The 18,709-nt window shown below is 43.4% G+C and overlaps 1 protein-coding gene across 2 annotated transcripts in view; it reads right to left on the bottom strand.

Annotated features, from left to right (window-relative positions):
* bcl11bb (BCL11 transcription factor B b) overlaps positions 1-17,227 on the bottom strand; it is a 49,294-nt gene extending 32,067 nt beyond the window's left edge. Inside the window, exons 1-2 of one of the 2 annotated variants that reach the window (XM_079572686.1) lie at positions 16,440-17,227; positions 7,232-7,633 (exon numbers count right to left, since the gene is read on the bottom strand). In XM_079572686.1, the coding sequence (XP_079428812.1) occupies positions 7,232-7,633; positions 16,440-16,503 (466 nt within the window). In that variant the 5' untranslated portion in view covers positions 16,504-17,227. The remainder of the gene's footprint in view (positions 1-7,231; positions 7,634-16,439) is intronic. The other variant, XM_079572685.1, reaches the window with a different exon arrangement.
* Positions 17,228-18,709: the final 1,482 nt, after the last annotated feature.

The raw sequence follows: 18,709 nt of genomic DNA on the forward strand, positions 1-18,709 counted from the left end.
GAAATATTTTATTTAAGGACATCTCATAACTCAGTGCCCCCTTCTCGGCCACCCAATTGAAAAAAGTCTGGACACGCCCCTGGCAATTATTCAAAATGATAGGTAATGCTGAAACAAAGACACACAACTAACATATTGTCATCGAGGTCGTCTTAAACAGACTATATTCCGTCTCAAAATTTATCCATTCTCAGTCATAATCTCCTGCTGCGAAAGCCCTGGGCCACAACTGCCACCCCGTATGCAGCAGGAAATACGAGTTCTCGTCGGCTCTCCTAATAAATAATGATTGAGAGTGACACAATTGTGAGAGCCCAATTCTCTGTCAATATGTAGCTGAATCGCCTGCAGGTACAGGGGCAGGACAGTGGGGTTTGGTTTCAGGTTATCACTTGAGAAGCATGTGAAGGTGCTTCTATAATGTCAGAGCCCAGTTTGGACAAGTTCACGGGGCGTGGACCGTCACTGAAAAGATATTACTTTCTATGTGTTGTCGTTTATTTTTCAACTTTATAGGCAAGATCTGATTGCAAAAGATCACTTACAACATTTTTTGAACTTGGCTTTGCCAGATTTGGATAGGGTCTAAATACTGTCCCCAGATCAGTTCCTTGAACAACTACTACAGCTGCTATACAACTGCGACTTCTGCTGCACTTTTCTCTTGTCATTTTGCACACAAACATGCTTAAGCTGAGGTGTGAGATACAAAAGAGACATGTCAACATTTTCTAGAATGAAACAAAACTATCCCAGGGGGTAAGGACTATATTTTGATACGCCTTTGTCGGGATGTACTGTACAGACTATATTTAAAGGCCGATTTATGCGTGCGCGCATCTAATTATAAAGCAAAAAGTCACTGAAAGCTGTGAACATGCTCATAATCTCAACCCTGTGAACAATTTGGATTGTTGGAAATGCATTAGTAAACTTAAAACACATGGTCTTCCTATTTCATTGTGTGTAAAACAAAAAGAGAATCAGAGGAAGGGCCATTGAAGGGGAACAGATGCAATTCTCATGTACAATCTTTACAACAACAAAAAAGCACATACAAATAGATGGATATGTGACTTGAAAAGCTCTCAATAAATTGAAATACTTATGTCAACTTGTACATTCTGTGCTAACAGTGAAAGAAGTTCAATGGTTGAAAAAAAGACCTTACAGTTTAGAAAGCATTTTGACTAATAAAAAGGATCTAAAGCACTAAGCAATAACCTTGTTCAAATAGTTGGCGAATCATACTTTGTCCTTAAAACCCTTCGAAACACTATTATTAAACCTCGATGGCTCACATTTATGCCAACTATTCGAACAAACGCATGTCTGTAAGCTCCAGTAGCAGTAAGTGGCCAGTCAGAATGTGCTACAGCCAGCTTCAAATGTATGGCGCATAGGTGGGCGTTTAAGTCAAGGCCCGGATGTGAGAGCTTTTGATCATGAAAAAGCCACCATTTTATGTCAGCCGAGAAAGTGTTAGTATCAGAGGAATTTTTTAAGTGGCGTCCAGCAGAGAGAGAAAGAGAGAGAGACAGAGAGAGGGAGAGGGAGAGAGAGAGCTGAAGGAGTGAGTCGTCAGTGTAATAGCGATATAATAGGAGGGGATGGGACTGGGCAGGCCGCGGCAGTGACAGAAGGGCGATCGGAGGTGGACTGTGCCAAGACAGACTGAAGATGTTGAGAATGTCGCTCAGAGCCGCCTCATAAAATATTTATCCGGTGTGATCTCAATCCACTGTTTGGGTTGGAGTGAGAGGAAGAAAAAAAAAGAAAAAAATAAATAAATAAAAGATAGAGGCGCGTTTCTGAATATTACTTGGGCACTGTCATCGAAATGGCATTCTTACTTTTGTCCTTGGCTATGTTTTATTATATACAAGGCAGAAAATTGATTGGGAGAAAAAGCACAAATAACAAAAAACAAAACAGATGCACCATACCCGGGACGAGCCCCCGTTTTTGCCTTTCTTCAAATTCAAGAGCGTTTGGAAAAAGCCAATAAAGTGGAGTAATCAAACACATATCTTGCCTTTGAGTAACTTTGTTTGCATTGATCCCTGTAGAGTATGTCCTCAAGTGTCCTTTATTTACAAAGAAGGCAATTTTGAGCAAATTTTAGGCTGTCACTACTACTATTTCCATGGTCCTATTATAAGAAAATGAAAAAAAGGGCACTGTAATTGAACACACCCTACACTGCCCGGCTTTTAGTGTAAAGATTCACCCTCTTTACTGCCAGTTGCATTAAATAGGGGAAGAAAATTGCCTGTTAAAGTTAAAGGCGGGAAAATCCTTGCTTGTTTAGGCACCACAGACCCGTGCCATTTGAGGCCAACTTACAACTCTGGAGCCACGTGAGGGGGGAAAAACGTCAACTGTTGCAAAGACAAGTGAAGAATAATATAGGATGTCGCCTTAATGTAACTTGTCCCCTATGCAGCGGTTCACTTAAAGTGCTCCAAAGAGACCCTTCCCATGGCAGGCGTCCAGGGAGGTGGTTCAGAGCGGGGCCAGGGTCGCCTCGGCGCGGCACCACACTCCCCCCCCCAACAAGCGACAACCTCCCAGCTCGGGCCCCGATGACACGCATCATTCTTCACACAGGCTCATCCAGAAATTCATACACACCCGGGCGCATTAACATACTGTGGAAAAGGCCACACGTAAACAGGCAGAGTGCATGCATCAGCAGGAGAAACCCAGGTTGAGAGAGAGAGAGAGAAAGAAAGAAAAAAAAAGCCGGTGCAGAAGGGCCATTTTTCATCGATGCCGTGCACAGTGTGAGTTGTTGCGGGAGGAGGGTGCTTGCGTCTTTTGGGGATGATTCTGCTAGGCTTGCAAGCATGTTTGCAGCTTAAGCATGCAGGCTGACAGACAAAGAGGCCAGACAGGATGTGATAAAAACACAAGATGGTAGGAGAGAAATTAAACAGGCACAAGATGGGATGTTAGGGTTATCCAAACAGCATGACAATCTTTATAGCTGCATATAATTAAAATGTATCGCAATTTAGCCAGCTTACTCACAACTAAAGTGGAATAAAGGCCAGAATTCAAGGGTATTGGAGTTTTGACTGTCAAATGCAACTGTCAAATGCAAACCACCTGGTTGTGGTTAATATCTCTGCAAAAACAAGGCCTATCCCCATAAAGCAAAAGTTCAGTGTCTTGTGTGTCAGTATAAATAAACTCAAATATATATACATCCCACAATATTTCAGAGCGGTGTCATTAAGCAATCTCACAGGCACGATTGATGTCTGTCGAATGGACGGCAAACATGCATATCCTTACAAAAACCATAACATGTGCATATTCTCTCCTATAGCAGAGGTGGAAAGCAATAAACAAAAAACTGCGAAAGTGAAAAGGTCGGTATTTCCGAGCTAACCTAACCTAAAATGAAACAACCCGCCTCCGCCTATTTACTAAGACTGTCTGTCTACTCCACAGCGCTAACTTCTCACTGGCGCACACTGATGGCTGTTCTAAAAGTGCGCGTGCTCGCAGCGTATTGGACTTAATTAAGACTAATAAAGTAATCTAATTTCGCTTAAAACTGGAGAACGCCTTGAGTGGCAATATCGCGCGTTGAACAAAGCTCTCGTCCTGCCCCCCTTTGATTGGCTGCTCCGAGTGCTTTCATGCCCTGCTCTCTTAGTGATAACACTCGCTAACTCACTCACTTAGACGCCTTTTCCCGCCTCCTGACCACCAAACACACAAAACAATATGTGGCTAAAAAAAAAAAAAGGCTTGAAAGGCAATGATAATGTGGATGGAGCGCGGTGAGAAAATAAACATGTTTCTGTCAGATAATAGCGGTCATTATAGCTGGCAATAATTGTGCGGAAAGAGGACAAACTTTTCAATAAGACTGTTCCCTTGAGTAGTATTTCATTCAATCATGCAGTTTTGAGTAATCCTGTTCACTTTGTTGTTGTTTTTTCCACTGATGAAGCACCCCAATCTGTATTTCTAGGGTTTTGGTGCGTCATACGGGCAACATCAAACTGTCCACAACATTTTAAAAAGCCACAATCCACCAATAAACCCGTTCTGTGCTCCAAGTGTGTTCATCGAGGCGCCGTGTGATTGCTAGCCTGGTATTAGCTGAGTGTGAAAGCTTGTTTTTACAGTTTTACAACATGTAATTCCCACTCCTGCCTGCAGAGGGGGGGATTCTTACAGGCTAAGCTCTCACTCCTTCATGAGATTCCTTTACATTACAAATTAGTGTAAAAAATAAAAGCTTAATGTTTTTAAGCCTATGTTTTGCATATGTCTTCTTTCAAATTGCTGGGCTCACAAACTCCCTCAAAAAAGGATTGGGGAAAAAGTGTAAGTTGAGACCATGTACCATTTGCTATTTACAAGTGCATTGATTATTATTTCATTTGTTTTATAAAAAAAAATCATTCTAGCAAAGTCAAGTATGTACAAATATACCATAACAATCAAATCCTACACAAATCCATGTAAATCTTATTCTTTTGCTCTCCAACATGGGGGCACTACTGTAAGCCACATTCATCAACACACACACACACACTCACACACACACACACACACACACACTCCCAAATATTTCAAACAATTTAACGTCTTGGAAAATGCCTCTTATCCCCGCTGTTTCAAAGCCCATGCGTTTTCTTTTCCGTAATTACCCTCGACATCCAAAAGTGTGTCACACATTATTTCTGATCTTTTTTGATTTGTTACGAACGATGGCGGCCACACACACACAGCTGCGAGCCACACACCAGCGCCGAGCACATGTGCCGGATTGTCAATAGCGGCAATGACAAACCCACATGAAAGGATTAGCTTTCAAAAAATATATACAAAAGAGTTCTATCAAAATACTTGCATGTCACATTGGTTTAGCTAAGCACTGCTCGGCGTAAATGGACAAGTAGAAGTCTATTGTTTGCTCCGGTTTAGTCGGATCATTATGATATGCAAAAATGCCTGTATTTAATCACTTTAATGAGCAGTTCCTGTACATATTGCTGAGTCAGTAAATGAATAATACTGCTCCATAGATACAACTTGTAAGGACTAATAGCTCGACAAGTGCCAGACTAGCTACCACATCATAACCAATAACGCAAGTATCAAGTATCGACATGCAAGCTATTTTTCTTTTCTGTGTAGTGCACTTAAAATCAGCATGGAAAGTGTTTTGACGAGTTAACAAGCCAGATATGTAAAAAAAAAAAAAAGACTATTACAAACTAAAACATTTATGCATTACATCATCTTTTTGGATCATTGCTATAAACGGCGGGAAAAAAAGAAAATAAATTCAAATTGTTCAGCTGATGATAGGATCTTGTCGGGGCATGTGTCCCTGGATTAACACCTATCATATTTTCTACTTTACTCTGCATCGGCCAGTTTGCTCTCACTCCTAATCCACTCCCATTACAGCAATGTCTATAACAATGCAGTGTTGTGTTCTTGACCCGAGCCTTAGCATTGGCATTTCTGTTGTAATCCCGGGGCAGCCGTCCCTGTCCGCTCTGGGGGGGGGGGGGGGAACGATGGCGACTGTCTCCGGTGATAACTTTGAACCTCTCTCTCCCCGCAGCGCCAGCCAGGCCCTCTCCCTGTGTCTCCCCCCTGTAGCCACACAGTGAACGGCCTCGCTGCTTTTAATAATCCCCTTCTCCTCGCACACACACACGCGCACGCATTTTAATCAGCCTTCTTAGCCTTTCCCTTTTTTTAGGATGCTGCAGGATTTCTTTACAAAGACATGTCACGTGCACTCGCGTAGACACACCACTGGGGGCGGCTCCTCTATCACCACCTCCTTTGCCTTTGCGCGATTGGTTTCAGATGGAGGAGTCCTTCAGGCCTGCCACTGTGATGAGTTACTCAGAACAGAGTTGAATAGACACTCTTTAGGTCTATAATAAAATCGTCCCGGGCTACATTAATCCCTCCTGAAGGCCCCTGTCAAAATAACAAGTAGCTCCGATTCTTTAAACCCGGTTATCTATCTTGGACAGGTGTGTTTAGACCGCATGATTTGATTGGCTGCGCTGTGATTAACCTCCTTTGCACTACGGCGATGTAGCGCTGGTTGAGTCATGAAAGGTAAGTTTATAAAAGTTACCGAAATCCTGAACTTGAACGAGCAACTTTTGCGAATTGTGGCAAGAGCGCTGTACAAATGTAAAGCCATGCTGCGAAAACATTTTGCAAACATTATTTCATCTCGCCTTTCCGTAGACCTGACTCATAACTTCGGTGGGGGCGGGACATCACCAGCTTGTCTCCATGGAGATGTCACTGCTTTTCTTTGATTGCAGATAGCCCAACATTTTAAGTACAGTAAGATCTATTGCTGCGTTTAAATGAACTGGGAAAGTAACGTCAATGTGCTTTTTATGTGGGAAAGTGGGGATTTTATCGCTGAATTAGCTTTTAATGGAGCTCACCATTTACATTTGGCATTAGCGTCTCAAAAGCTAAACTTTGGTTTGTTCATTTTATAAAATATTGTGTTTTATTTTTTTTTATTCTCACAGGGACAACAGCTCACATTAACGTCAAGAAAGTTACAGTGTTTAAGAGCTCATATTAGACGGAAAATAAGCAAATCAGCTGATCTTCTCGGTCAGGTGCGGAAGTCACGAAGATATTTTTGATCTGAGTTCCCCAGTTGTTTTCCCCAGTTCCAAAGGACCACATGAACACAACATATTTCCAATGCTAATTCAATGCAAAATGAGCATCGCCGTCAATACCAGCGGATCCTTAGGCGCACATTTGGTGACATAGCGACATACAGTATAACCTGGAATGTTCCACAGTGTGGCATTAAAAATGTGAAGCTACAATAGGTGACCCCAGCTCTGACTGGTGCACACTGCCTTTGTTTCCTTGGGCAAGACACTCACCTAAATAGTGGCCCTAAGAAAGCATGAGTGAGAGTATTTGACAACTTTGAGGCCACCTTAATATGGCACACAGGTTGTGTCTTATGAAATGCTGTCCAAATGTCCCTCATTTTCTTAATATCATATTATATACTAATTAAATAACTCTTTGGCACGCTCATGATTGTGAAAATGTAGCCGCTCCTATTTCTTTTACAGATCAACACAAAACAACCTGAAGCCTTCTATATATGTACGAGTGCTGTAAATAAGAATTAAAAGAATGCATCTGATTGGTCAAATGTCATTGTATATGTTATTGTCGAGAACCATACCTCCTCGTTCCTGTTTGGGGCAGATCCCTTTGGCGGGGGTCAGCCTCCTCTCGTGGTCGTCCTCTCCGCCCGGCGTCACCTGGATGCCCACCTCCACAGGCAGGGGCCCCCTGCCCAGCTCCAGCGACCGCGCCCGGGGCGAGATGGCGATCCCGTTGGCCCCGCCGCCCGCCTCTCCTCCCGGTTTGGAGAAGGGCCCCGAGGGACTCCGGAGCCCCCTGCATAGACGCCGCTTGTGCTCGATGAAGACCAGGATGTCGCCCAGAGGGAAGTTGGTCTGGCACTGGCCGCACGTCAGCAGGTCGTGTTCACCGGGGCCGGTCCTGCGCGGGCTCGGGGTGGACGGCTGCGGTGACGAAGAGGGTGATCCCGTCCCTGGATCATGATTGGCCTCTGCTGTGGCTGAAGATAAAAATAACATCAACTCAGTTATAAAGTGGTAAATTCAGCCATTCAAACTTGATCTCCTCCACATCTTTGAGTATTTTATTAACTGTTAACACGTCTTGATCACTGCCTTATATTGTGTGGGTCAGAAAATGTCATATTGATCTAAAACAGACTATTTAGAGTTCAACTTCTGGTTCACAGAGCGCACCTTTCGGATGTTTCTCACTCCGCTCTCCATAAAACAAACTCTCACTTTCACAAATGTGTCACAAAGTAACAAGTAAAGAAACAACATTGTAATAAAAAAAACAAGCATTCCTATTTAGATTCATTTTCTCTGTCCTCCACAATGATACTCTTGCTACTTCCATCATCACCCTGAACATCCACCCCCATCTACCCTGAAGCAGCAGAACCATCAGGCACCTCAGCCTCTCAATTTTCACCACCGCACTGACGTAGACCTCAAGGTGAGATAGTGTCCAAAACAAACTTTCCCTTCTCATAAAGATGGATTGCAATAAGATACATACATTACCACTTGAGTAGCTTTTTGAAGCAGAGCAGTCTTAACACAAAGTACTTTCCTCACTTCTGTTATAACATATTCTTTAAAGCATCCTTATGGGTCACTGTGGGTAAATGTGGGACATATGAAAATGTTTGTGTCTGCTGTGAAATACTGTACTTCAAACAGTTCCTACTTTTTTTGTCTTCTACTTGAGTAAAAATGATCTAAAAACATTACACTCCTATTTAGGTATACTAGCTGTCCTCCCCGTGGTCAAAGACGCTTCTACACACGAGTGCTCTCCTAGAGTTGCCTATAAAAAGCTCCTCTTACATCCCTGAGACCGAAAACAGCCCCACTCCTTGGCCTGAGAGAAACACCTGCGCGGCTTATCAGGCAGAGATCAGTGTGGGTGGGACGTGACACCAGCGTATATGGATGTGTATATCTACGCCTGTGTGTGGGTGTGTGTGTGACCAGGACGCTATTCATCTTTTGTGTTTCCGGTGAGGTCCTTGTGCGGCACTACAGGCTGTCATATCTCCCCCACCCCCCCATCCCCCAGCAGCCTTCACCACGTGGGACACAGCCAAGCCAGGATCTGTGTGTCTTTTACATCTTCGACAAAATAAGGCCTAAAAAAAAAAAAAGATGTCGGTGCATGTGCAGGTGAAACGCTGTATTCTCCACATAGAGAGACTTTCATACATAATAAAACTACCGACTCTGAATGTGACCCCATGTTATAAGCTTTTTAGAGGAATTAAAACGTGAAACAAAACATGTAATCAGCAAACACATCGGAACCTATTTGAATAGATGGCAGGTGTATCCTCCAAAGACAGGAAATATCACCTGTGGTATGTGAGAACTCATGTATATTGAGAGAGAGAGATTACTAAATGTGAGATTTCGCAGTAATGCATTTACGTAAACTTCTGTAGTGTTTTTTCCGGTTTAGGACATGGTTCACACCAACTTTAGACATAACTTTACCCAGTTTAAGCCTCCATTTAGTCCCGATCCTTTTGATTTTGCTCTTGGAAGGTCAAATATTGTATGAGAGTTTGTGTGAATGGTTTGAGAACAACTGCTCTGAACCAAACAAATGAAATGAAATGAAATGAAATGAAATGCAGCTGTACAATTTTGTTAGCCCCTTTCCTCCACAATCAATCAATCCGTCATTAAAAAATAAAAGATGTCTGGTTATGAATGGGGGCAGAGGAAAAGTCGGGATTCTCCATAGACGTAAACACATCCACCACGCCGGATTGTGGCCACAGGATGATTTCCATTCGTTGTCCCGCAGTCGCGCTCGTGAACACACTCTCATTTATACACCGGTGCACAGAGACACTACAGGCGAGGCGGGTGAAGTGTCTTGCCCGAGGACACAACGGCAAAATGCAACACTTCGGAACCAGAAGCCTTTGGAGACACTGAGCCCATGTCGTCTCCTACAAAGCAAAGTAACTACTTATGCAACTGACTGACTTGCAAAGAAAGATAATTGTATTTATTTATCCATTAACAATAAATACTTGTATATAAAGAAAACTATGTCATGCCTTACCACCACAATGTCTCTTTAATTATTTATGGATTTACAACTTTTACACCCCTGAAATATATTTTTTTTAAAAGACGTGCTGCATATGAATGGGATCAGATGAAGAAAAGCTGTATTCTCTGTGGACAGAAAAATCTATAAAGCCCAAAACCTGGGGTCCTGTTAAAAGAGTAAATCTCATTCTTCACAGATCCGACATGGTCATTAATAACCATTACACACCCCCCTCCCTCGCTCCCTCCCTCCCTCCCTTCTCCTCCGCACCCCCCTCCCTCCCCTATGGCGCACTCCCGGTCCCAGCTCAACATAAATCCCTCATGGACAACCTCCGCGTCAGGGTTTTCTCAACAACCACCCTCATGTACCGCTATGAAAATGTGTCCGGATGAAAAAAAAAAAAGAGAGAAAAGAAAAAGGAAAGACCCGGAGTAACTTGAAGCGTTGTAGATTGGGTGAAAAAAAAGAAAAAAAAGAAAAATGAGCATCTGCGCAACTATAATGCAACTTTGAACTAAAAGTTTAATAAAGTCGTGCTTTTATTGAGTTTTACATCAGTGGAATCAAATCGGTTTTGACCTTCGGTGTATTGTAAAAGCAGACATATGCGGGAGAAAAAAAAGACCTTTTTTCTTATCATAAATCCTTTTTAATCGATGGCAAACTAGCAGCTAGTGGTTGTTGTTTACATCACTGTGGCTAAAACATGCTTATTGAGCCATGCTTACGAAGAAGTGTGATGATCGGAAAGTTAAGAATGACTTTTTGACCATGACTAACAATTTCACATGTACGCACTCGCTCTCTTTCATTGTTTAGTCAGGTATAAGGCCTTTGATTGTATTTTCTTCTTCTTTTTTTTTTACTGATAATAGGTAGGAAACATTGCTCCAAATGATCTACGCTGAACACTGTACCGCATCACACACACACTCCTTGTCATTAAGCACCAGTCAGGACACACACAGCCACATTGTTGCACAGATAATCTCTCCCAGGCGCATAAATAAACAGCTCACACAAGTGAAAAGATTGTTATACATATAGTTTTCTACCCGAATGTTACCACATGAACATTTAAGGTTAAGGACTCATCAATAAAAAAAAAAGAAAGATAACATAACATCAACATAAGATTTCTCAATTCATACTTGCAAATTCATGTGACTAATTTGTGTGAGCTCTTGGACATGTCACCATAAAACTCCTCCCTTCCCCAAACTCCATGACACTTCGGGAGCAATTACGAGCGTGTGTTCTCCTCGCATGCCGATAACCTCTCACTCGCCGTAGGTGAAGCCGCTCTTATCCGCCCTTTGATCTCCAACAGTTTGAAAAGGTGTTGCCTCTCTAAAACTCCATAGGCGCGAAAAGATATTCACGGCCCGCTTATTAAAAAAACGCATTATGCGCAGCTAGAATTTTTTTATTTTTTTTTACATTATTGCTAATCTTTTTTTTTTTTTCTTGTTTTGTTTTTTTTCCTCCCCCCCCTCCTTCCCAAAGCTAATCCTCACTCCCGCACCCCCCCTCCTCCTGTGCACTCTCTCTCAAACACGTTCCAGTCCACTCAGTTCGCCCTGGAGTGACGATCCGATGCCAAATATCTTCTTTTTTTTTTCTCTCTTTTTCTAAATGGCGATGGCTTCCTGGACGCCTGCCAAATAATTTCCATCTCCTAATCTTTGGCGGCGAAAGAAGGGAACGCAGATACATATTTACCTACAGTTCACAGCTTGTGACCGTAATTCACATAAAGCTGCTGCGTTCCGGAGTGGTGCAACTGTGCATATAAGGCCGTTGATCGAGCGGTACGCGGCGTGCATTTAAACAAGAGATCTGTCGGCGAAACAATATGGCGCCTGGGCTGGGAGGAAAAAAAACAAAAACAACAATCTTCACGCGATCGCGATTAGACTTGCAGGTTATGTTTGAAAATGATTCAGGCCAGTGTGCAATTTTTTTTTTACACACGTTCAGGGGGGGATTCTCATTTGGAATACGAAATGCTAAAAAAAAACTGCTTTAAGAGAATGTTCGTATAGGTCCAAACAACAGGATTGGCAGGTTTTCATATGCCTACTTGGAGACAGGACATTTTGTTTTGTGTTCAAGGGACATTGTTCTGCCTGCAACTTGCAGCTGCCCTTGCCATTTGCCAATTTCAAATGCAAAAGGCGTTGGTTTGCAAAGGCCTAGATATGTCGTCGTCGGAAGAGTTGATAGACACCTGGGCATTTCAAGGGAGGCCTGTTTGCTTAAAGTGTGCTTGTGTAAGGCGGCCTCCGGGTATAAGGTTGTAAATTAGCGAGAGTTGGCACTGTCACGCACTGAAATTGAAGTCGGACATCTTCAAAAAAATCAACGGTTGTGTCTAGAGGGTTTATGCGCCTGTGTGAGAAAAAAACAAAAAAAAAACAAACGAGAAGGATTGCAACTAGGGCTAATGTTGGCTATCACCGTGATAGACGCTGCCTAATTCCTCTGTATAAACTCCTATGTGAGGGGAACATGCTTGATAGGTAAGGGACGCACTGTCAAACATGCCAACGGTTTGGTAAGGGAGGGAAAGCGGGGGGGGGGGGGAAGAGAGAAGGCGTGATGATTGCAATGAAACCCAGCTGTCTGACACGATACCGCACATACTTTTAAAGCTCCTATGCGTTTCGCCGGGGCCAACGTTGACAGTGAGGGAGAGAGCGGGAGCAGCAGCAGCAGCAGCAGCAGCGGCGTATACAGGGGAGGTGCAGTCAAGCAGCCTTAGAGCACCCCCTATCAGTTTGACGAGGATAGAGGCGAGTCAGGCGGAGAGCTGTGTGCAGGAAGGTCCTCGCGCTCGCCGCTGCTGCCACTGATGCACAATGCAGACCAGATGGGACACACACACGCACAATGGGGCTCTTTGACTGAAATTTCCAGCTTTGAAGAAAGCAAAAAAAAAAAAAATCATGGAGAAATCACTGTCTGCGCTTGAGCAGTCGTGAAAATTTTACAGACAGGCTGATATGCAAGGATGTCAAATTCTCAAGTGGACATGCATGTAGTCAATGGCAGTTTGTATATCTGTTTTTTTTTGTTTTGCTTTTTTAATCTCCCTAATCTGTAAACATTGAGGTATTCCCAATTTGCGTCTCCTACAGTTACACAGCTCAAAGGAAGAGGTTAAGGTCGGGTTAGATCAATATCCGTTTGACAAATACTCCGTTTTACCTGCAAACTCAAGCAGCTCCGGCTCAAGTTTCATATTCACTATATATTTGCTTTCATGTTGTCGAACCACTCTGGCGGCTCTTTGCGACAGATGAAATGACTCTGAACCGTTAATGTCCCTGGCTGACACACTGTTCTGCGGTACACGGCTTAGGCCAGGGGCGCACACACACACACACACACACAAACACACACAGGATAGTCCTCACTTCGTATGAGTCCGGACCTGCCTGCATTTCTTTGTTTCTTGCTTCAGTCTGTTCCGCTGAAGGCGCACACATGCGGAGCCCACGGGGGAGAAGCCCGGGTAAGATTCGCGGTGTCATTGAAAATAAATGACACCGGCAACGATGCAGATGGTTGCAATCAAAAATTCAAACAACAAGCAGCCTCGCTTAGCCTCTCCCTATTCCCCCCGCGATGGTTTGCCAGTGAGAGCTGCAACAGAGTGCATTGTGCAAGGCCCCGCGTTGTGAGTGTGTGTGTTTCATTATCTTATCAGCATTTAATCTGTTGCAGTCTCGTTGCTTATCATAAATCTGGGCTTATTCAATGCAAAAAAATAAAGTGAGCAAAAATATGAGTGGCGCAGCTGACTGGGGCTTGTCACTAAATCTCTATAAATGACTTGTCAGCTCTGAGGTCTGACATTTGGAAATATAAATCAATTTTTGCACAACACTTGCAGGCAGATCATAATAATAATCTTTATGGCAGTGCAAAATTGATTAAATGTGTTCAATAACAGTGAAATACAGGAAGGGAATTTGCAGAAATTGAGCAAAGTAAAATGGGCACCGTAAATCACCCAACTCTCTCGCTAGTCATCTTTTAGAGATTTTATCATCCGTTACCACGACGTGTGTGTGTGTGTGTGGTTATGTGTGTGTGTGTGGATACGTGTGTGTGTAGCAATGCACCAGCCATATGGGGGGAATCAAGAGGAGCAGCGTTTCACAAGTAGCATGCGTAAACAGTTGTGACGAGGCATCACCAGTCCTTTCCCTGCCCCTTGCACAGTGCAAATGTACAAATAAACCTCAATTTTTGGAAAAACCTGCTGTTCCACCTTGCAAAATCGCAAAAAAGCCGAGGTGTTTGTCTTCTTTTTAACCAAACATGTAGACACACACACACACAAAAAAGGCTTGCAGCGTGACACCTGCCTATAGAGTACATTCAGCCGGGGTCAAGCGGTTTAAAGTTTGCATAATGTGCACATGCTCTCGCTTTGCACATTGCACACAGACATTTCGAACATCTCCAATAAAAAAAAAAAAAAAAAAAACATTCTCTTTCTCCATTCCCGGTACATGTCATTTTAAGCCCCGCTCCAAAAATATGCAGATTTACAGGTTTTTCCTTACACTCCCCAAGTAGAGCATGTCCTATAGGCCTGTGGCTGCAGGGCTTCTTCTGTGCATTCAGTTCACTTACACCGGATAACCCCCACAATCCGACGAGCCGCTTGATGTAACGCTGGCACTAAGTCCTTGTTCTGTAAGTGGATACCTTTTCTTGACAGCTCAATGTTCACAACTACAACTTTGTCATATATGGTCCAAAGACACGTTGTTCTTTTTCATTTGGAGGTAATGCTGTTGATAGAGAAGATAGAGGTTTACCTGGGGGTGTGATTTTGCATGCATCCACATATTTAGTTACCGTGAGAAAATAACTAAAAACGCGGTTGTATGCTTAGCTCTTTTCAAACGGACTGTCCCCTATGTGCCTCACGGATTAGGAAAAACTGCACAACTCAAACAAACTGGCTAAGGTCACTGTCATTGCCAAAGGCCAAGAGTGCAAGAAGAGCATGTGCAAAACAGGTAGGACAGGATTCAGGCCCTCCAGATGGCCCTGCAGAGTATCCACTGTCTCCGACTGTAACTCAGCACTGCAGCCACATACACTTATAAGGCCTTAAGTGAAGCAACCACAGGCATGGTCACAAAATCAGCTTTGACATGCAACACTACCTGTACTGTACACTCGCTTTGCATACTGGCACAAAAACAAAACAAAACATAACAGAATTTGCAGGAGTAATTAAAAGTTTAGGGTGTGTGTGTGTGTGTGTGTGTAAAGAGAAAGAAATCCAACAGTTCTCAAAAAAGAAAGCAATACAAAAGTGATCAAATAATGCATAGTGATTCCAGTTTGTGTGCAGAATATCAAGCAATGTGTCTAAAAAAAAAAAAAAAAAAGACTGCATAAAAAGTTATAAAGTTGTCGAGACAGGAGAGAACAATGGGGTGCACGGTATAGTTCTGAAATTAACCCAAACGCGCGTGGATGACGCACAGATTCAATTATTTATCAAGTCGTTTTCTCTTCTGCCAATTGTTAGGGCTCCATAAGTGGCACGTCAGAGTGTGAAGGGATAAAATGTGTTCTTTTTGTGTGTGTGTATGTGAAAAGGAATCGCAGACTTTCGCCATCTAAACATTTACGTTTCTAGACTCCTATATTTACGCACGAAATTGCCCTAATTATTTCCAAACTGCGCCGGGGTAAACGCGGAACGTGTCGGCGGGGCGCAGAGAAGCAGCCCCCTTATTGCTCTCTTCAACACATTGGCCAGAGATTACATCATAAAGTTCTGCTGTGAATTAGCCAGATTAAGGCCCTCCACGTCAAATTGGATTTGGGGCAAAGAGCGCAGCGCTGGGACATGAAGGAGGTTAGATTGATAGAATTGATTTGGAATTGGATTATTTTTAATCCCATGCACACACCCCTCTTGAAATTGCGATATGATCTCTCTAAGTAAAGTGAATCAAAGACGTGGATGCAGGTTGGGGAAAGTTTACTGGCGGTGTGTATTTAATAGCGATGCGTTTCATTCTGCAGCGGACACTTCCACAGGTGGAGGCCGTGTGCCGCCAGGGTGAATTAAGTTATCATTATTGCGAGCCAAGTGAGACGATGAACCTATTGTGTTTAATGATCAAAATCCTGTTCTTAACTTAGACTTATGACACACACAATGAACAGTCGGCGGGGGAAAGTTGCACAAAACACCGGATACGCATTAATAACAGGGATGCGCGATGTGCCAATGTGCTATGGAGGAACGTGTAATAGCGTGCAAAGTGATTCATTTCATTTAAATCCACGCTGAGAGCTCACGCGAGTTTGACACAGACAGACGCACTCACATTTGCACAAATTGCCACACATGTTCACACTCAAGGATATATACTATTTGACCATATTAAACGGCCACACTCTGTCCTTTCAAATGAAGGATATGAAAGAATATAATTGTGATATAGCTGCGTAAAATGCACAAATACGCGAGTTTGGCTTATTATCATTCAGTGAAAGAGCGAACTTTTTTATGAGGTTTCTTTTTGCGTTGAGTTAATATAATAAAGTATGGTGGTCTGCACGGGCAAAACTTTTCACATATATATAAAAAAAGAGAAGAATAGACGTTGCGTTCAGAAATGCGTAAAACCGCGATAACAGTGGCATGGCATGAAAAAGCGAGATGAAAAAGTGTGTGCAGAGTCATTACTCACCTTGTACCGTCTCCCTGTGCGTCAAAGATAAGTGCTGCGGGTTCACCTGCTTGCGGCGGGACATTGCCCCGGCATTTACTCTGGCATCGCCCGGTGAACGGCACTTGGTTTCGGCTTGAACCGTGGTGTCGGTCCTCTCTGGCTTTCAACTATCCGCTGTTTCCTCTCCTCTTCCCCCCTTTTTTCCCCCTTCAGTGTTTGGTGAAGATGTCCACACCTGAATGCTGAGTAGTAATAGAGTCTCGTGCGTGTGTTTACGCTGGGAGGAGGACCTTTTTTTTCTCTCCCCCAAATCCTGGACCGCGCGGCTCTCCCCCGGTGACAGATCGCTCCTTTGCGTGTTGCTGGTCAAGATGCTGCTGTTTATTCAAGAATTCCACACAGTTCTTGCGTGTTCTGCCTCTCCTCCGCAAAAAAACAATACTGACCCGGCTTCTTGGCACAGAGTCTCCCCTTCCCGTGCGTCCTGAAACAGCGCGGTAACTCTGGGCTCCGCTGGCCACAGTTGATGGAGAGTGTGCGTGAGTGCGCGAGGGGAGGGAGAAGAGTAAACGAAATGGGCAGACAAGACACCGCCTCCTCCTCCTCGTGCTTCTGCGTCTCCCCTGGTCTCTCCACGCGCGCAAAGCGGTCCAATGTTTTCTCCAGTTTGCGTCCGATCGAGGCGACTTGTGTAGTTGACTCACGCGGGATGAAAGGGAGACTGTGATTGTGGGGAGGCTATATGCAGCGGCGTGTGCGTATAGAAGTCGGCGCGCGTGTGTATGAGTGTGTGTTTGTGTGTGTGCGGGAGAGCGGTTGGGGGGGTTGCCTCCTGCGAGAAAAAAGAAAAAAAAAAGTGGGATGTAATCCAAGTTCAAGAGCGGCCGTGACGTTGGTGGAGAAACACGGGAATAAAGGAAGCGCGCGGACAGAGGGAATGAGGACGGAGTGGCTTCGTGGCAAAAGTAATTATCAGTGACTGCCGCGCGCCGCGCTCTCACGGTGTTTGACTTTTGAGCCGGTGTTAAACTCTCCTCCTATTTCAGTCTAATGACTTTTTAAATAAGTGATTTCTATATTAATGCGGCCACTTCGCAGCCTTACAGGGAGGCTTAAGGATACTGCTAAACGCTTCAGAAGGGGACTCTCTGATACTGATGAATGATATTTGCAAAAGAGACAATGCTTTTGCTCAGTAGAACAGAATGGAAGCTACACAGCAGATGCTGTCCATCATTAAAGGCCGATGTGTCATATAGAGCCTATACACACACACACTTATTTGTTCAATCTGTTCACAGTTTATGCTGCCCTTAATGGTTGCTATGTGACAACAAGGATCAAAATTTAAAGATTGTGTACTGAAAAACACACTGAATATTTAAGGTATATTGACTCTTACTTACACAACTAAGGGAAGTGCATCATTCTCATCTCAAAGACAAATCTATATGTCTAGACTGTGGTTTGCATCAGATCTGATATGCAGGTTTGTCTTGATGTTTAATTTCATGATTTTATCGCAAATAATCCACAAAAGGTGTACTTTTTTTATTTGTAACTTTTAAGCATTTTATCACACATTTTATTCAACTTTAAGCGACTCATCTGTTTCCTTGCCTCTACGTTCAGACTATTCCTTTAATCCAGTTTTTAATCAGTGGACTATGTTCTTTTGCTTTCAATGGATTACGATTTTAAAACACCAATACAGTACAACATTATTGTCATTAATCAAATCATTTGGGGCCTTAAAAATGAAAGTACGTTTTTGCGTGTCTTATTCGTTCACACATATGTAACTCAGCGACGCTCTGACATGCTCATCGTTGCTCCTGTGTGCGTCTATCTATCTACAGCTGACCACAGTTTTTGCTTGACACGCGACATGCACCTCGCTCGCTCATCCACCGACGCTACAATTGTGATTATTCAAACTCAAACTTTCCACACCGAGTAAGATGTCTGACCTTCCAAGTCCCGCCAGGCCAAGATCAAGATGGAATCAAGACTAAACCGTGTCGAAATTGGTTGAAAATAAAGTGTACACCAAACTTAAATGCACCAAAACAAAAAGGAAATGATCTTATTCGAATTATTTCAGTCTGGAGTTGCTGGTGACCCACTATCAGCATGCACCACAGATTTAGAACCACTGTTTTGAATACCATTTGAACTTTAAGCGAGCACAGACGACATTTTCCCTATTCCTATGTCTTCTCTCTGCACTGCATTGAGGTATACAGCCATGGAGATGCACAGGGACTGCAGACAGCCACATTCTTTGT

Source organism: Gobius niger, assembly GCF_951799975.1.
Source record: "Gobius niger genome assembly, chromosome: 15".
Classification (NCBI taxonomy): Eukaryota; Metazoa; Chordata; class Actinopteri; order Gobiiformes; family Gobiidae; genus Gobius; species Gobius niger.